Source organism: Equus przewalskii, chromosome 29, assembly GCF_037783145.1.
Source record: "Equus przewalskii isolate Varuska chromosome 29, EquPr2, whole genome shotgun sequence".
Taxonomy (NCBI): domain Eukaryota; kingdom Metazoa; phylum Chordata; class Mammalia; order Perissodactyla; family Equidae; genus Equus; species Equus przewalskii.
Genome location: NC_091859.1, coordinates 39,125,525 through 39,145,064, shown reverse-complemented (window position 1 = coordinate 39,145,064; position 19,540 = coordinate 39,125,525). Strand labels below are relative to the sequence as shown.

General features: G+C 50.0%; 1 protein-coding gene across 3 annotated transcripts; it reads left to right on the top strand.

Annotated features, from left to right (window-relative positions):
• Positions 1–4,030: 4,030 nt before the first annotated feature.
• LOC139080245 (cytochrome P450 2D14-like) lies at positions 4,031–10,331 on the top strand. Of its 3 annotated transcripts, none has more exons than XM_070599651.1 (9): positions 4,031–4,343; positions 5,322–5,493; positions 6,150–6,302; positions 6,394–6,554; positions 6,907–7,083; positions 7,258–7,399; positions 7,627–7,814; positions 8,288–8,429; positions 8,527–10,331. In XM_070599651.1, exons 1-9 carry the CDS (start codon positions 4,155–4,157, stop codon positions 8,703–8,705), a joined length of 1,503 nt encoding a protein of 500 aa, XP_070455752.1. In that variant the 5' UTR covers positions 4,031–4,154; the 3' UTR covers positions 8,706–10,331. The 3 variants fall into 3 exon arrangements, 2 of the variants coding, with proteins under 2 accessions (XP_070455752.1, XP_070455753.1); XR_011534581.1 differs by having other exon boundaries at positions 4,044–4,343; positions 8,274–8,429; XM_070599652.1 differs by lacking the exons at positions 4,031–4,343; positions 5,322–5,493 and adding an exon at positions 5,764–5,948.
• The last annotated feature ends 9,209 nt before the right edge of the window (positions 10,332–19,540 follow it).

Genomic DNA, 19,540 nt, shown 5'->3' with positions numbered 1-19,540 from the left:
AGATAATGGTCTACTTTCATTCTTTTGCACAGAGCTGTCCAGTCAACTCCACTTATTGAAGAGACTTTCTTGTCTCCACTGTATGTTCTTGGCTTCTTTGTGGAAGATTAGCTCTCCATAGATGTGTGGTTTTATTTCTGGGCTCTCAGTTCTGTTCCATTGACCTGTGTGTCTGTTTTTCCGCCAGTACCATGCTGTTTTGATTACTACAGCTTTGTAGTATATTTTGAATTCACAGGGTGTGATGCCTCCAACTTTGTTCTTTTTCCTCAGGACTGTTTTGGATATTTGGGGTCTTTTGTTGTTCCACATACATTTTAGGATTTGTTGTTCTATTTCAGTGAAGAATATTATTGGGCTTCTGATTGGGATTACATTGAACCTGTAGATTGCTTTAGGTACAATGGGCTTTTTAACTATGTTTGTTGTTCCAGCCCGTGGGCATGGAACAGCTTTCCATTTCTTCGTGTCTTCTTTGATTTCTTTCAGTCATGTCTTCTAGTCTTCAGCGTCTAGTTCTTTCAGCTCCTGCTTAAATGTATTCCTAGATGTTTTATTCTTTCTGTTGTGATTGTCAATGGGATTGTATTCTTGATTTCTCATTCTGCTAGTTCGTTATTAGTGTAGAGAAATGCCAGTGCTTTTTGTATGTTGATTTTGTACCCTGCAACTTTGCTGTATTCATCGAGTATTTCCTATAGTTCTGGTGAATTCTTTATGGTTTCTATGTATAGAATTGTGTCATCCTCAAATAGCGACAGTTTTACTCCTTCCCTTCCAATCTGGATCCCTTTTATTTCTTTTTCCTGCCTAATTGCTCTGGCTCAAACTCCCAGGACTGTGGTGAATAGGACCAGGGAGACCGGGCAGCCTTGTCTTGTTCCTGTTCTCAGAGGAACAGCTCTCAGCTTGTCACTGCTGAGTATGATATTGTCCCTGGATTTGTCATATATGGCCTTTATTATGCTGAGGTTGAGATGGCCTCAAATGCTGCTCTGTGACTTTGACCGCCTGACATGACCCCTGAGACTCTGTCTCCTCCATGCCTTGGGAACCATAAAGCCACCTGCCTTACAGGGCTGTGGGCAGGACACTGAGAGTGAGCAGCAGTGCCTGGCATGCGAGTGCCTCATTAATGGGAGCTGCAATTGCACAATGATTGCAAAGGCCATCGGCCTCATGGTTGTACTGTGTGCTCATTGTACTCATGAGGTTTGCTCAAGGCCGCCGTGTCCCGGACAAGAGGCCCCTAGTATCGGGGGGCCTGCCTGAATTACAGGTGTGTCTGTCCTTGTCCTTCATGTCCACATTAGGGTGACTGCTTATGAGGGCATGACACATCTAAAAGAAAGGGTGGATAAAGACACTTTATCCTGGGCCACTGTGTGACGAACACTCAGACCATCCTGCCCCCCCCAACCCCCGCTAACACCACCTGATTCTCTGACAGTCCTGGGTAGAAAGGTGCTGCCCTTCAGGACAGGACATTCAACTGAGGCCAATGAGAGGCCATAGGCCGGATCTGGGAAGTCCCCAGGGTTTCCATGTATCTTGCCCTCCTTGTCTGTTGAGTGGCTTCAAAACTGCTTTCTCAGCCTCCTGGAGGCCCAGCAACTACAGCTCCCCACAGTCCAGTCCTCAGCCAGACATGCAAAGCTGCCTCCCATATTCTGCCCCTCACCCCCTTACACAGTTCTTTGAAGTGACACTTTGGTCCCACTACCAGGTCACCTTGGCTTGTACTGCCAGCCAGCCAAAATCCTCCACGTAGGCTTCCCAGAGAGTCCTGCTGCAGCCTGGGGCAGTGTCCCCATGACCCTCAGAGCAGTCCCCGCACTGCTGGCCTGGCCTGTCAGCTCTCTGCCTTCCTGCTCCTCCTCCTGGCACGAGCACCTTGGAGCAGGGACCCGCCATCGTCTCCCCGCCAGGCTGCGAGTGCTCCGCCAGCACCCAGCATGTGGGACGTCCAGCGGGGCTGGAACACAGTCCAAGGCCTGAGCAAGGCAAGATGCAGGGAAGGCCGGGTAAACTGAGGAAGGCCCACAGGGCCCCAGCAGGCTACACCCTCTGGCCCTGGGCCCTGCAGGAGAGTGGGGCTGCGGGCATTCAGAAGGGGAGGAGAAGCTTTCATGGGCCAAGCAGGAAGTGTAAATGTTGAAAGCCAACAGCAAGAGGCCCCGGCCCCGAGGAGCCATCTCTAGGTGGGGGATGTCCAGAGGCACCCTGGGAACAAGTGGCCCTATTACTGTTAGGGGTGAGGGAGGGACACAGCTTGGGGGACATAGGGGTGGGAGGTGCCTCCCGCAGGCCCTGCTTCAGCTGGGGGAGAGAATTCTCCAGCTGGTTCCAGGATGAGAGCTGGCCTCACACACCCCTGGGATGGGAGAGGGGGCCTGACCCCTCCCCGGATATGCTCCTCCCCCACCCTCTGGGCTCCTGCCCCTTCCCATCTGAGTGGGTTTTGGCCTCAGAGTTCCCATCAGCTTCACTGATTTAAAAACTCAGCCTCAAATCCCACCTCTTTTCTATTTGAAGAAGGAGGGTGCTGAGGCCAGCGGGCAGTGGCCCTGCCCTGGCATGGTGTGGTCACTCCTCTGCTTGGAGGGGGAGACAAGCGGAATAAGAGGGAAGGCCTGGGAGCCACAACTCCAGCCAGGAGGTCTCACACACTGGTGCAGGGTGGTGCTGGGGTTTGTGTCTTTCCTTGAGGGACCACAGAGTCAGGGTGGGAAGGGATGGGGCTGGAGCAGGGGGACCTGACCCAGGGAGAGGGAGGAAGCTGGCAAAGGGGGAGGCCCTGGAATCCATTCCAGGTGGTCCTCAGCAGGCCTGTGAGGGTGTAAAGAAATTACATCCACCCCACTTGCTTTCCATCTTCTTTTCTTCCAGAAAGAGTTTCAGCAGCTGATGTTCAAGGACAAACGATACTGAGGAGGAAGCAGGCCCACTCCTCTGGGGACAGTGTCACATCCTATGCTAAGCCTCCCTGGTACATGAGCTTCCTGGCAACTCAGTCAACAAAGGCGAGGGATCACCCCACATTTCTCTAAGTCAGGAAAGTGGACACAGGCTCGAGGAGATTCAGCACCTGGGTGGCCTCAAGAGCTAGGATGTCAAGGACCAGTTTGTGGCCATCTTAGAAAGGGTCTCTTGGCCTCTGAACAGGCTGCGTGAGTGACAAGGGAGCTCTGAAAACAACCCTGCTGCCTCCCCACTGGAGATTCACACTTGCCACAGCCAGGACCAGGTGAAACGGAGGAAGCTGAGCCACGAGCCAGCCAGGTGAGGGACCTTGACATCACTGCTAGCTGCCTCCAGGCAAGGAAAGGAGGGGTGGAGCCCATGCAACCAATGAGAACAGGTGCCCTCATGCCGGGTCTGTGTGTGTGTCTAAGTGGTGCATGTATTAATATGTGTGCGTACGTGGGTTTCTGAGTGTGTAATGTGTGTGTGCCTGTGATGTGTGTCAGTTTGTGAGCATGTGGGTAGTGTCTGAACGAGTGAGTGGTTTGTGAGTATGGGATCTGCGTCTGTGTGTGTTGAGTGTAGTAGAGTGAAGTGAGGGACGTGGAGAACTTTAATCAACCCTCTTTCCACCCCATCACAACCTGGGGTCCCTCTGATCCTGTGGCCTCCCCACAGCCAGGGCCAGTACAGACGTGGGGGGTGAAGGTCACTCGGGAGGAGGCAGGTGAGATATGGGGAGGTGAGGGTGTGTTCTCGGGACGAGGTTGTGACCCCATTAGGGAGGGTGAGGCTAAGGTGACAGGTGTGGGGGAGGATCTAGTCCAAAGACCCCCGGATCTCCCTGGGAGCCTGCACAGTGCTGGGGAATCTGGCTCAAGGTGTGGAATTCCCTTTTCTCTTACCCCAACCAGGGTAAGCATCTGGATAGGAGCAGCAGGGACAGACCCACTGTGCCACGCCTGCAAAGAACTTCCCTGGCCCCTCCCTGAACCCTCTGGCGGCACAGTCATCCCAACGTGTTGGCTCAGGGCAGAGGGCAAAGGCCAGTCTCAGCTCCCTTTATAAAGAGCCCAGGCTGGTCACACCCTCAGGGTTGGTGACAGTGACCTGCCTGGCCTGATCCTGGTGCCTGGTGTGGTGAGGGGCGCCAGTGTGTCCAGAGGAGCCCAGTGTGCACTGAGGCAGGTATGGGGCTGCTGACCGGGGAGACACTGGGGCCGCTGGCTGTGGCCGTGGCCATCTTCCTGCTCCTGGTGGACCTGATGCACCGGCGCCAACGCTGGGCTCCCCGCTACCCCCCAGGCCCCATGCCCCTGCCTGGGCTGGGCAACCTGCTGCAGGTGAACCTCCAGGACACGCTTTGCTGCTTAACTCCGGTGAGGAAGGTGGGGGTTGGCAGCAGAGTACCTGGGGACCCCACCTAGCGGCAGACAGTAGGTCATCGTGAAGCCACAGGCTGGACAAACGAGCTGGTGGAAAGGAGGAGGCAGGTGTGAGAGGCCTCCTGGGGGAGAGCAGCTGGGCAGGGCCTGGAGGACAGTTTGAATTTTTCCATCAAAGGTCAGAGAGGGCAAAGGCCTGGAGGGGGTGGACCTTGGCAGCGGGTTCGGGATGCAGTGGGACAGAGCTTAAGTCATGTGATCCTGAGTCCCTTCTGATGACATCAGGAGGAAAGGTCCTGAGATTGGGGGAGAGGAGTCTGGTCATGAGCCCCATTTAATCAGGAAATCGAGGTTGAGAGGAGAGGGGACAGTGACTAGGTTCAAAGCTTTTGCTGCTGTTGGGGCTGGCCGTGGGGGCGCAGAGGTTGAGTTCACACATTCCGCTTCCTCGGCCCGGGGTTCACCGGTTCGGCTGCCGGGTACCGCCATGGCACCGCTTGGCATGCTATGCTGTGGTAGGCGTTCCACATATAAAGTAGAGGAAGATGGGCGCGGACGTTAGCTCAGGGCCAGGCTTCCTCAGCAAAAAGAGGAGGATTGGGAGCAGTTAGCTCAGGGCTGATCTTCCTCAACAAAAAATAATAAATAAATAAGCAAAGCTTTTGCTGCTATGAGACCTTGGCCACCACTGATCTCTGTGAACGTCACTTTCTTCACCTATGAAACGAGATGCTAGCTTAGCCCACCCGACAATGTTGGTGACCTCTGTAAAGTCGTGGCTAGGTGGTCGGATACTTCGTGATGTCCTTCACCATACAGGTTGTGATCCCTAGTGTCACAAGGCCAGGTAAATTCCTGGCACCCCACCGCTGCTGGCGGCTCAGGGAAGCCCCAACAGTAGCAGCAGGAGACTGGGTCCCACAGCTTAGGGTGGGGCGGGACTTCTCCAACGCCCTTGACCCTGGCCTGCAGCTGCGGCGCCGCTTCGGGGACGTGTTCAGCCTGCAGCTGGCCTGGACGCCCGTGGTCGTGCTCAACGGGCTGGCGGCCATTCGCGAGGCGCTGGTGCACCGCGGCGAGGACACCTCCGACCGCCCACGTTTCCCGGTGATGCAGCACCTGGGCTTCGGGCCGCACGCGGAAGGCAAGAGGAGGAGGGGAGGACAGCGGCCAGGCGGGGAGAGGGCCCCCAGTGACCCGAGACCCTGCAGGGTCAAGTGGCTACAGGGTGGTGGACCTGCAGGACAAGGGAAGAAATTGTGGGGGCGGCAGGTGCAGGAAGGAGTCTGTGCCAAGCAAGAGTTGGGAGGGAGCTGTGGGCGGGGCCTTAAGCGAGTGGGCGGGCCCGGCCATTGGGAGCAGGAAGGGGACGTCCGGGTGGGCGGGAAGGAGGAGAATGGAGTCAGTGTGGGCGGGGCAGGGGGCGGGCTAGACTTTCCGTGAAAGGGAAGCGAGTCGCGGTGGGCAGAGGCAAGAGCAGGACCAAGACCTGTCCCCGTGGGGAGAGCTGGCGAGGAATGTGGGAGGGCAGAGGCTGGGATCTGTCCCCAGCCAGAAGGATATGCAAAGTGGGCGCGATTTGGTGGCAAGGAGAACAAGGTTAGAGGGGGCGGAACAGGGGCCAGGCTGTCTGTGCAGGTGCCACGCCTTCACCAAACCGGCGGGCAGAGAAGGGCGGGGAAGGGGGCCCAGATCTGACCTGTAGCAGGGGGGATGGCAGACCAGCCCTTGAGCAAAGCGCGCGCGCAGAGGCGGGGCCGGGGCACAGCTGAGCCACGCCCACGTCCGTCCCGCCCCCAGGGGTGATCTTTGCCCGCTATGGGCACACCTGGCGGGAGCAGCGGCGCTTCTCCGTGTCCACCCTGCGCAACTTCGGCATGGGCAAGAAGTCCCTGGAGCAGTGGGTGACCCAGGAGGCCTCTTGTCTCTGTGCCGCCTTCGCCAACCAGGCCGGTGAGTGCTGGGCTGAGGGACAGGAGACAGGGATGGAGTCTGGGGAAGAGGAGATGGAGGCGACCCCCTGACCTGCACCGTCCCCTCCCAGGACGGCCCTTTAACCCCGACGCCCTCCTGAATAAAGCGGTGAGCAACGTGATCGCCTCCCTGACCTTCGGGCGCCGCTTCGACTACAACGACCCGCGCTTCCTTAAATTATTGGACCTAACAGAGGACTTCCTGAAGGAACAGTCAGGCTTCCTGCCCCAGGTGCGGGGAGTAGAGGGCCACGGAGCCCTGCAGGCGAGCTCCGTGGAGGGGGGCCTCCGCCCTGCAATGGGCCCCCGTGGAGGAGGATTTGTACAGAGGGGTGTTGGGTCAGCGGGCCCAGGAGGGAGCTAAGGAACCTCTACCTCCTTCAGTGGAAGCCTCTGGAACCCGTGAGATGTAGATTTTAGGTTTATCCTCTTGAGTCCTAGGCAAGAGAGAGAGTGGTTGTACGAATTTAAGGAGAAATCAGGTCAATGGTGGTGACACCCTGGGAGCGGCTGGGACTTGACTGTTGGAGGTGAACAACTGAGCAGGGGGAGGACCCACCACCCAACATCTCTGGCCCGCACAGGTGCTGAACGCGATCCCCATGTTCCTGCACATTCCAGGGCTGGTCGCCAAGGTCTTTCCTGGGCAGAGGGCCTTCATGGCCCAGCTGGATGAGCTGGTTGCTGAGCACAGGATGACCCGGGACCCAGCCCAGCCTCCCCGAGACCTGACTGACGCCTTCCAGGACAAGGTGGAGAAGGTGAGCCACCAGGGACACAGGTGGTGGGTTGAGGGGCCCATGAGGTGAGCCCAGGTAAGATGGGGCATACTTATCACCAAGTGATAAGGTATCCAGGCTGATGGGTACAGAGTGGGAGGCCACTGAGGGGCTTCCTCCTTCTGTCCCTGAGCCCACCCTCTCTGCATGGCCCAGGCTAAGGGGAACCCTGAGAGCAGCTTCAATGATGACAACCTGCACCTGGTGGTGGCTGACCTGTTCTTTGCCGGGATGGTGACCACCTCAACCACGCTGGCCTGGGCCCTCCTGCTCATGATCCTGCACCCGGATGTGCAGCGTGAGCCCAGCCTGGGGGCCCGGTGGGACAGGACAGAGAGGAGAGGGACAGGCTGGGGACCCTGAGCTTGGTTTGGCCACCAGGTGCTCTGAGCAGAGGCTGGGCCCTGCTCACAGGTCAGAGTGACCTTCTCCTCCATGTGGGTGCAGCCCCTGCACAGGAGTCAGGAGGAGGGTGGGGTGCAGCCCCCTGGGTTCTGACGACTGTGGGGACGCTTGTCTGTCCAGGCCGTGTCCAACAGGAGATCGATGAGGTGATAGGGCAGGCGCGGCGACCAGAGATGGGGAACCAGGCCTGCATGCCCTTCACCATGGCCGTGGTCCATGAGGTGCAGCGCTTTGCGGACATCACCCCACTGGGTGTACCCCACATGACATCCCGTGACATTGAAGTGCAGGGCTTCCTCATCCCCAAGGTAGGCCTGCGGCCCTCCTCAGCCCAGCTCAGCCCCATCTGCCCCCTCGTAGCCCCAGGATGGCCATTGCCAGGTGGGGCCAGGACTGGAACCCAAGCCACCTAATTCTCATTTCCACTGGTACTGACTGTCTAGCCTGGCTGGGTGTGGAGATGAAGCAGAGGCAGGGTTGGTGGTGTACACTAGGAGCCCAAGTTCCAGGGTTAGGGTGGGGGTAAGAAACACTAAAATGTACCCAAGTTTGCTGGAGGAGCCCGTGCATGCAAGGACGGGTGGCAGTGAGGGCTTCCATGGGAGCTAGGTCACTTGGCCCTCCCATGGGGACAGAGAGGGTGCCGTGATCTCCTTGGGTTTTAGTGACTTGAAAGAGTCCAAGTGTGTACCAGCCAGGGAGTGTGGCCTGTGGGTGTTTGGTGGCGGGGCCAGGGAGTCATCCAGCCCTGACCCCACCCATACCAGGCATCTCCTGCCAGGGGACCGTGTTCATCACCAACCTGTCATCGGTGCTGAAGGACGAGACCATCTGGAAGAAGCCCTTCCGCTTCCACCCCGAGCACTTCCTGGACGCCCAGGGCCGCTTCGTCAAGCAGGAGGCCTTCATGCCCTTCTCAGCAGGTGCCTGTGGGGAGCCCGGCTCGCTGCCCGTCCTGGGGAGTCTTGGAGGCGTGGAGCCCAGGCCCCCAGGCTCGCTGACCCCCATCCCCACCCACAGGCCGCCGCTCGTGCCTCGGGGAGCCCCTGGCCCGCATGGAGCTCTTCCTCTTCTTCACCTGCCTCCTGCAGCGCTTCAGCTTCTCGGTGCCCGCTGGGCAGCCCCGCCCCAGCGACCACGGTGTCTTTGGCTCCATGGTAACCCCGAACCCCTACCAGCTCTGCGCTGAGCCCCGCTAGAGGGGGCACCAAGCCCCCAACCTGCTCCTTCACAGGGGCCCTGATGTCCAGTAAACCATTCTGATGGCTCCAACCTGGCTTGAGTCCCACCTGAGCACCCTGAACAGCCTCTGGCAGCGATGCTGCCTCAGCAGCCTCCCCAGGGACAGATCCTACCTCTCCTTGATCCAGCCTTACCTGGCATTTGACCCCATTTGAGAGATGGCTATACTGAGGCTCATAAGATGACAGCTTACCCCCTAGTCACTCATGCAGACCCAACACTGGCTGCCCTGGCTTGTGACTGAGTCCATGTAGGTCTTGACTCCTGGGTGTCAGGGAGCAGGAGTAGTGTGAATGGGCTTCTGATGGAATCAGCCCATCCCGGGGTGGGGGAGCGCCCTCAGGTTCAGGGATTCACTGCAAGGACTCACGGGAGTCAGAACAGCTGTTATACTCACGGTTATGGTCTTTCCAGAGAAAGGATCCAGACTGAATCAGCAGTGGTCAAAGGCAGGTTGGTGGAGTTCAGGAAGGGCGGGCACAAGCTTTCAGCTGTCTCTTTGAGGACTCGTGCAGACAGTGCTCAGTTCTCCCAGCAGTGATGTGTGACACGAGCAGAGAGTTTGCTCACCAGGGAGGCTCCCCCAGGCCTGAGTGTCCAGGGATTTTGTTGGAAGTCAGTCACTTAGACTCGGAGAGCCCACATGGCTGACCTCAGTTACTCAGTCTCCAGCCTCTCTCAAGGTCAAACAATGTGGCCCAGGGCCCCCAGCATAAATCCCATTGTTGACATAAACTGTGTGGTGTGTCCCAGGGCCACAGATACAGAGACACTTGACAGGCAGGTCATCCTAAGGGTCAAGGGCCAGGCTTTTTTTTTGACTGTGCAGGGATTAAAATCCCAAACCTACTGAGTAATCTTTTGCTGCACAGGCCACCCCCCTGGTTTTTACTCCTACAGCAAAATGGTCATATTTGTGGGGCCTGCCCGCTGGCCCAGCAGTAAGTTCGCATGTTCTGCTTTGGCGGCCCAGAGTTCATCGGTTTGGATCCCGGGTGCAGACATGGCACCGCTCATCGGCCATGCTGTGGTAGGCGTCCCACATATAAGGTAGAGGAAGATGGGCACGGATATGAGCTCAGGGCCAGTCTTCCTCAGCAAAAGTGGAGGATTGGCAGCAGATGTTAGCTCAGGTGATCTTCCTCAAAAAAAAAAAGAAAAATTGTCACATTTGTTTGAGTCTCTACATTTTGTGTTTAGTGGGGGAATACACGCAACGTATAATTTGCCATCTTAATCATTTTTGAATGTAGTTCAATACTATTAAGTAATGATATTGTTGTGCAAACGTCACCGCCATCCGTCTCCAGAACTCTTCATCCTACAAAACTGAAACTGTCCCCGTTAGACAATAACTCTCCATGTCCCCCCACCATGGCCCCTGGCAACCACCATTCTACTTTCTGTCTCTGTGAATTTGACTCCTCTAGGGACCTCACATGCAAGGAATCATAGAGTATTTGTGTGATAAGTGACTGACTTCTTTCACTTAGCGTGATGTCCTCAAGCTTCAGCCATGTTGTACCATGTGTCAGAATTTCCTTCCCTTTTTAGGCTGAATAATATTCCATTGTACGTATAGACCACATTTGCTTTCCCTTCCTCCGTGGATGGACGCTGGGTTGCTTCCGCCTTTCAGTTACTGTGAATAACGCTCCTGTTCACATGGGGTACAAATAGCTCTCTGAGACTCTGCTTTCAGTTTGTGGACATATAACCCTGGGCTGTTTCCCACAGCAGCTTCTTCCACTAGCAGTACACAAGGGTTCCGAATCTCCACGTCCTCGTCAACACTTGCTTTTTCTGTTTTGATGATAGTAGCCAGTCTAATGGATGTGAGGTGTTATCTCATGGTGGTTTTGGTTTTCATTTCCAGAAGGATGGGGGACGTTGAGCATCTTTTCATGTGCTTATTGTCCATTTGTATATCTTCTTTGTAGAAATGCCTATTCAAGCCCATTTTACAATCAAGTTGTGCGCTTTGTTGTTGTTGTTTTTGAGTTTTAGGAATTCTCTATATATTCTAGACATTAATCTCTTATCAGATACAGTCATGTGGTGCATAATAACATTTCAGTCGACAAAAGACCCTATATGCGATGGTGGTCCCATAAGATAAGCACCATAGAGCCTAGGTGTGTAGTAGGCTATACCATCTAGGTTTGCGTAAGTACACTCTATGATGTTTACACAATGACAAAATTGCCTAAAATCACGTTTCTCAGAACTTGTCCTCGTCATTTAGCGACATGTGACTGTATATGATTTGCAACTATTTTCTCCCATTCTGTAGGTTCATTTTTTACTCTGTTGATAGTATATTTAATGCACAAATTTTTTTAATTTTATGAAGTCCAATTTGTCTATTTTTTCTTTTATTTCCTGTGCCTTTGGTGTCATATCCAGAAGTCACTGCCAAATCCAATGTTAAGAACCCTTCCTCCTGTGTTTTCTTCCAACAATTTTCTAGTTTTAGCTTCTACATGTAGGCTATTGATCCATTTTGAATTACTTTTTGTATATGGTGCTGGGTGAAGGTCCAGCTTGATTCTTTTGCGTTAAGATATCCAGATTTCCCAGCACTGTTTGCTGAAAAGACTGTCCTTTCCCCCATTGAATGGTCTTGGCACCCGTGTTGCAATCATTGGACTGTACATGCGGGTCTGTCTCCAGGCCTTCTGTTCTCTTCCGTCGGTCTATGTGTCTGTCTTTATGCCGCTACCACAGTGCATTGATTACTGTAGCTTTGTAGCGAGTTTGAAATCAGGAAGTATGAGTTTTATTCTTCTTTTTCAAGATTGTTCTGGCTATTTAGGGTCCCTTGAGACTCCATATGAATTTCAAGATTGATTTTTCTAATTCTGCAAAAAAGCCATTGGGGTTTTGATAGGGATTGCATTAAATCTGTAGATGGTTCTGAGTAGTGTTGACATCTTTACAAGAATAAGTTTTCCAATCCCTGAACGTAGGATGTCTCCATTTTCTTGTGTCTTCTTTACTTTCTTTCAGGAGTGCTTTGTAGTTTTCATGGTACAAGTCTTTCACCTCTTTGAGTAAGTTAATTCCTAGATATTTTATTCTTTTTGATGCTATTGTAAATCTAATTGCTTTCTTTTTTTAAAAAAATTTTTATTGAGTTAATGATAGGTTACAATCTTGTGAAATTTCAGTTGTACATTATTGTTTGTCAGTCGTGTTGTAGGTGCACCCCTTCACCCTTTGTGCCCACCCCCCGCCCCCCCTTTCCCCTGGTAGCCACTCATCTGTTCTCTTTGTCCACAGGCTTAAATTCCTCATATGAGTGGAGTCATACGGAGATCATCCTTCTCTATCTGGCTTATTTCACTTAACATAATTCCCTCAAGGTCCATCCATGTTGCTGCAAATGGGACGATTCTGTTCTTTTTTACAGCTGAGTAGTATTCCATTGTATATATGTACCACATCTCCTTTATCCAATCATCTGTTGATGGGCACTTAGTTTGCTTCCATGTCTTGGCTCTTGTCAGTAATGCTGCAATGAACATTGGGGTGCATAGGACTTTTGGGATTGCTGACTTCAAGCTCTCTGGATAGATATACAGTAGTGGAAGAGCTGGATCATATGGTAGTTCTATTTTTAATTTTTTGAGGAATCTCCATACTGTTTTCCATAGTGGCTGCACCAGTTTGCATTCCCACCAGCAGTGTAGGAGGGTTCCTTTTTCTCCACAACCTCTCCAATGTTTGTTACTATTTGTTTTAGTTATTTTTGTCATTCTAATGGGTGTAAGGTGATATCTTAGTGCAGCTTTGATTTGCATTTCCCTGATGATCAGCAATGATGAGCATCTTTTCATGTGCCTATTGGCCATCTGTATATCTTTTTTGGAGAAATGTCTGTTCATGTCTCCTGCCCACTTTTTGATTAGGTTGTTTAATTTTTTGTTGTTGAGTTGTGTGAGTTCTTTATATGTTATGGATATTAAGCCTTTGTCAGATGTATTACTTGCAAATATTTTTTCCCAGTTAGCGGGTTGTTGTTTTGTTTCAATCCTGTTTTCCCTTGCCTTGAAGAAGCTCTTTAGTCTGATGAAGTCCCACTTTTTTATTCTTTCTATTGTTTCCCTTGTATGAGAAGACAGGTGTCCAAAAAGATCCTTTTAATACTGATGGCAAAGAGTGTACTGCCAACATTTTCTTCTAGAAGCCTTATGGTTTCAGGTCTCAGCTTTAGGTCTTTGATCCATTTTGAGTTTATTTTTGTGAATGGTGAAAAAGAATGGTCAACTTTCATTCTTTTACATGTGGCTGTCCAGTTTTCCCAGCACCATTTGTTGAAAAGACTTTCTTTTCTCCATTGTATGCCCTCAGCTCCTTTGTCGAAGATTAGCTGTCCATAGATGTGTGGTTTTATTTCCAGGCTTTCAATTCTGTTCCATTGATCTCCGCACCTGTTTTTGTACTAGTGCCATGCTGTTTTGATTACTGTAGCTTTGTAGTATGTTTGAAGTCAGGGATTGTGATGCCTCCAGCTTTGTTCTTTTTTCTCAGGATTGCTTTAGCAATTCGGGGTCTTTTGTTGCCCCATATGAATTTTAGGATTCTTTGTTCTATTTCTGTAAAGAATGTCATTGGGATTCTGATTGGGATGGTGTTGAATCTGTAGATTGCTTTAGGTAGAATGGATGTTTTAACTATGTTTATTCTTCCAATCCATGTGCATGGAATGTCTTTCCATCTCTTTATGTCATCATCCATTTCTTTCAGAAAAGCCTTGTAATTTTCATTGTATAGGTCTTTCACTTCCTTAGTTAAATTCACCCCGAGGTATTTTATTCTTTTTGTTGTGATTGTGAATGGTACTGTGTTCTTGAGTTCATTTTCTGTTAGTTCGTTATTAGAGTATAGAAATGCTACTGACTTATGTAAATTGATTTTATACCCTGCAACTTTGCTGTAGTTGTTGATTACTTCTAAAAGTTTTCCAATGGATTCTTTGGGGTTTTCTAGATATAAGATCATGTCATCTGCAAACAGTGAGAGTTTCACTTCTTCCCCCCCCCCCCCCATTTGGATTCCTTTTATTCCTTTTTCTGGCTTGATTGTTCTGGCCAGGACCCAGTACTATGTTAAATAAGAGTGGTGATAGAGGGCATCCTTGTCTCTTTCCTGTTCTCAGGGGGATTGCGCTCAGTTTTGCCCATTGAGTATGATGTTGGCTGTGGTGTGTCATATATGGCCTTTATTATGTTGAGGTAGTTCCCTTCTATCCCCATTTTGTTCAGAGTTTTTATCATAAATGGCTGTTGGATCTTGTCAATGCTTTCTCTGCATCTATTGAGATGATCATGTGGTTTTTATTCCTCAGTTTGTTGATGTGGTGTATCACGTTGATTGATTTGCGGATGTTGAACCATCCCGGTGTCCCTGGTATGAATCCCACTTGATCATGATGTATGATCCTTGTGATGAATTGCTGAATTCTGGTTGCCAAAATTTTGTTGAGAATTTTTGCACCTATGTTCATCAGCAATATTGGCCTGTAGTTCTCCTTTTTCGTGCTGTCCTTCTCAGGCTTTGGTATCAGCGTGATGTTGGCCTCGTAGAATGTGTTAGGAAGTGTTCCATCCTCCCTAATTTTTTGGAATAGCTTGAAAAGGATAGGTATTAAATCTTCTCTGAAATTTTGGTAGAATTCCCCAGGAAAGCCATTTGGTCCTGGGGTTTTATTCTTTGGGATGCTTTTGATGGCTGTTTCAATCTCTTTCCTTGTGATTGGTCTGTTCAAATTGTCTGCCTCTTCTTGAGTGAGCTTTGGGAGATTGTAGGAGTCCAAGAATTTATCCATTTCCTCTAGGTTATCCATTTTGCTGGCATATAGTTTTTCGTAGTATTCTCTTATAATCCGTTGTGTTTCTGTGGAGTCTGTTGTTATTTCTCCGCTTTCATTTCTGATTTTGTTTATTTGAGCTTTCTCCCTTTTTTTCTTTGTAAGTCTGGCTAGGGGTTTGTCAGTTTTATTTATCTTCTCAAAGAACCAGCTCTTTGTTTCATCGATCCTTTCTACTGCCGTTTTTGTTTCAATAGTATTTATTTCTGCTCTGATTTTTATTATTTCTCTCCTTCTGCTGACTTTGGGCTTTGTTTGTTCTTCTTCCTCTAATTCACTTAGGTGTAGTTTCAGATTGCTGATTTGGGATTTTTCTTGTTTGTTAAGATGTGCCTCAATTGCGATGAATTTTCCTCTTAATACAGCTTTTGCTGCATCCCATAGAAGTTGGTATGGCATGTTATCATTTTCATTTGTCTCCAGGTATTTTTTGATTTCTTCTTTAATTTCTTCAATGATCCATTGCTTGTTCAATAGCATATTGTTTAGTCTCCACATCTGTGTGCCTTTCTCAGCTTTTATCTTGTAATTAATTTCTAGCTTTATAGCATTATGATCAGAGAAGATGCTTGTTATTATTTCAATTTTTTTAAATTTGTGGAGGCTTGCCTTGTTTCCCAACTTATGGTCTATCCTTAGAATGTTCCATGTGCACTTGAGAAGAACGTGTATTCTGCTGTTTTTGGATGGAGTGTTCTATATATGTCTATTAAGTCCAACTGTTTTAGCTTTTCATTTAGCTCCACTGTTTCTTTGTTGATTTTCTGTCTGGATGATCTGTCCATTGATGTGAGTGGGGTGTTGAGGTCCCTTACTATTATTGTGTTATTTTTGATATCTTCTTTTAGGTTTGTTAATAGTTGCTTTATGAACTTTGGTGCTCCTGTGTTGGGTGCATACATATTTATAAGTTTTATTTCTTTTTGATGAAATGTCCCTTTGATCATTATGTAACGTCCCTCTATGTCTCTCTTTACCTGACTTATCTTGAAATCTGTTTTGGCTGATATAAGTATTGTGACAACTGCTTTCTTTTGTTTGCTATTAGCTTGGAGTATTGTCTTCCACCCTTTCGCTCTAAGCCTATGTTTGTCCCTGGAGCCGAGGTGTGTTTCCTGGAGGCAACAAATTGTTGGATCTTGTTCTTTAATCCATTTTGCCACTCTGTGTCTTTTTATTGGAGAGTTCAATCCATTTACATTGGTGGTGAGTGTTGATGCATGAGAGCTTAATGCTGTCATTCTGTTGCTCATTTTCCGGTTTCCCTGTGTTTCCTTTGTTTCTCAGCCTGCGTGTTTTAGCCTACCCATTGACTTCTGCAATTTCTTATGCTGGGTTTCTTAGATTTTTCCTTATTTATGTTTTGTGTCTCTGTTCTGTGTTTTAGTTTAGTGGCTACCCTGAAGTTTGTATTCAGAATCTCGTGTATAACATAGTCCATTTTCTGGTGGTTTCTTACTTCCTTAGCCTAGACTTGTTTCAGTCCCTTTCCTCTTTCCCGCCTAAATTATTATTTTCACCTCTTACTCCAACTTGTGTTGTGAGTTTGTGGTTAGAGTGATAAGATTGTCCTTGCTTTGGTGATTTCCTTCCCTTTATCCTAATGCTATAGTTGAATATTTGCTATCCTATTCAGATTCTATCTATTTGTCTCCCTACTCTGTGTTTTGTGACCGCTTTCTCCCTTTTTTTCTTTTTTCAGGTATGAGAGCCTTCTTGAGGGTTTCTTGTAGTGGAGGTCTTGTGACTACAAAGTCCCTTAGCCTTTGTTTGTCTGGAAAAGATTTAATTTCTCCCTCATATCTGAAGGATATTTTTGCTGCATAGAGTATTCTTGGCTGAAGATTTTTATCCTTTAAAGTTTTGAATATGTCTCTCCAATCTCTCCTAGCTTGTAAGGTTTCCGTAGAGAAATCCGCTGAAAATCTGATGGGGGTTCCTTTGTAGGTTATTTTCTTCTGCCTTGCTGCCCTGAGTATTCTTTCTTTATCATTCATTCTTGCCATTGTTACTACTATATGCCTTGCAGTAGGTCTTTTTACATTGACAAATCAGGAGATCTGAAAGCTTCCTCCACACATATTTCTCTCTCAATCCCTAGATTTGGGAAGTTCTCTTCTATTATTTCATTGAGTGCACTTTCTCCTCCATTTTCCTTTTCCACACCCTCAGGAATTCCGATGATTCTTAAGTTGCATGTTCTCATTGAGTCAGCTATTTCTCTGAGATTTTCTTCAGTTTTTAAAATTCTTAGCTCTCTTTCTTCCTCTGTCTGGAGCCATTCAGCCTGTCTATCTTCGATTATGGTAATTTGCTCCTCTGTGGTATCTACACGGGCATTCAGGGAATCTGTATTCTGTTTTACCTGATCCATTGTATTTTTCATCTCTAGTATTTCTAATTGATTCTTCTTTATAATTTCAAGCTCTTCTGTGAAGTAACTCCAGAACTTGTTGACTTGTTTCTCTATATTTCCCTTTACCTCATTGAATATTTTGAGGATGGCTATTTTGAACTCATCTTCACTTAGTTTACCTATTTCCAAGTCCTCAGGACCTACTTCTGTATTTTTATTGTTTTCCTTTTGGACTGGAGCTTTTATAAATTGCTGGATGGTGGAGGAGCTGATTTTGCACATGATGCTATTATTCTGCAGCAGTTACAGCCTGTCACCACTAGAGGGGGGTTGAGAGCCTTGCGTTCTGAGCCCTCCGCCTTCAGCCGCGAGGGCTGCGTGCAGCATGGCTTTGGGGAGGAGGGGCACTTTCTCTTGTAAGGTGACCTGGATTGGGGTCATCTCTCACTCTCTGGTCTCCCGGGGCCCTGGCTTGCTGGGGCTCCCCCACGTGAAAGCTTTCCCCCATTAGAGGGTTTCCAGTGCACCAGCGGTGGGTGTCCTGGACGATCCCCGGACGTGCGGCCCCTCCCCTGCTCCTTCTCGCACCCCAGGCAGCAATCCCTGTCTCTAGGGGTGGGAGTGAAGTTCTCTCCTACCCCGTTCCAGCTCCTCCGAGGGCAGCTCCAGCCTCTCTGCCCTCCCTCGTTGGGCTGCTGTGGGTCTCTGACAATTTCTGTTATTAGGATTTTTTTTTTTTTGGTTGGAAAGTAGTTGCTTTTTTCGGTCATAACTTGGAGGGGAGAAAGTCCTGAATGAGCTCATGCCACCATGTTGCTGACGTCACCTCCGGGCTCTCTCTTATAAAGGCAGCAATCCCATTCAGAAGCATGCCACCCTCATGATCTAATCAGCTTCAAATGCCCCACTCACAAATACTTTCATGCTCGGGTTTAGGTTTCCACATATGAATTTAGGGGACAAAAACATTCCATTTATAGCAGCTATGGTTAATTACAGTGAAAGGATACAGATTAAATCAGCAAAAGTAAAAGGCACATAGAACAGGCAGACAGAGACACAGGAGAGCCTGGCACAGGTTTCCATTTGTCCTCTCCCAGGGGACTCATACGGACAGTGCTTAATACCCCAGCAATAAAGTGTGAACGTACACAGAACATTGTCAGTCAGAGAAACACAACTGAGTCTCAGCGTCCAGTGATTTTACTGAGGTTGGTGTCGCAGGCGTGGAGCACCTCTGTGGCTGACAGGAGTTACAAAGTTTCCAGCCCCTCCAGAGGCCAGACAGATACAAGGAGATGAAGGGTCCCCATCACATGTCACACTGTTAGCATGAATGATCTGGCATGGCCTGAGGCTCCAGGAAAACAGAGACATGGTGATCTAGCAGAATATTCCCAGGGTCATTTCCCTGGGGCTGGTGAGGGGCCAGTCACTGCTTTACGGTGTGCAGGATTTGAACCCTCCAAATGTGCTGACTTTACCCATTAGTACAAGGAAGTCACCTGGCCTGGATGCCCTCATCCCAGCCCCTACACTACCCACCCCAAAAAGGGCCAGGAGCTCGGCCAGCGCGCTCAAGTCTGCTGTCCCACTTCATCTATGACACCCCAATAGGTTGGGAACTCAGGGACGGCTGGGAAGAGATGTGCCAGGTTAACACCCAGGCTCAGTCCTCCAGGTGCCAGCACCCTCCCTAGGAAGCCTGATGGCAGTCCAGGAGTGAGCACCTCCCTGAGCCTCTTAGTTACCCCAAGATCAGAAGGGCTCCCATTCCCAGGCCCTCAAGGATGATAATAGGTATCTTCCCAGTAGTAGCTGGCTCCCAGACAGGCTAGGGTCGCAGGAGGACACTAGTCTGGGCTCCAACCCATAACACCACCCTTTGAGTGGCCTGTGAAGGCTGGGCTCTCAGGAGGCTTGGCCAGGGGCAGAGAATGAGCCCTTTGGGCCACAGGCACGCCCTAGGGACATGGGTCAGCCTTGGACCCATGTGAGAGTCAGATGGCCAGAGCAGATGGAGGCTACATGGGGACCATGGAAGAGGACACCCTGGCTCTCGTCTTTGCTCTCCCAGGGCACTCTGTGACTCTGGGCCACTCGCACCATGCCATGGGCCTTGTTTCCCTTTCAGCCCAGGAGATGGTTTTTACCAAATTGCGTCTGAGTCGTGCTTTCCTGTTCCAACTCTGGAACCATGACCTTGTTAGCATGGAGCCCGGCTGGAGCAAAGGGACTGCCATCCTCTCCACCAGTCCCCACCCCCACAGTTGACTGGCTCTGGACTGAGCACACCGATAGTGCCAAAGATTTCCAATGACTGTCCACTTACCTGAGTGAGGCAGACCCCCTGGTGCCTTTAGGTAACAGCTTGGGGACCACAGGTGCTCAGGGCCAAAGCAGCCCCTCCACACCTCTAATGCCAGAGAAGCCCACCCAACAGCATCCCAGCCAGGGATTACACAAGCGTCTTCCAGGCACCCTCATGGCAGGGAGCTCCCAGCTCTCAGCACTCAGGGAACTTGGTGTGCCCCTTGGCACTGAGTCAGAAAGCCAGCAGGGCC

Coding starts and splice junctions, on each gene's coding strand:
- LOC139080245 (XM_070599651.1), top strand. CDS start 4,155: ATGGGGCTGCTGACCGGGGAGACACTGGGGCCGCTGGCTGTGGCCGTG. Junction 5,494..6,149: donor CTTCGGGCCGCACGCGGAAG/GCAAGAGGAGGA, acceptor TCCCGCCCCCAG/GGGTGATCTTTGCCCGCTAT. Junction 7,400..7,626: donor CCTGCACCCGGATGTGCAGC/GTGAGCCCAGCC, acceptor TTGTCTGTCCAG/GCCGTGTCCAACAGGAGATC.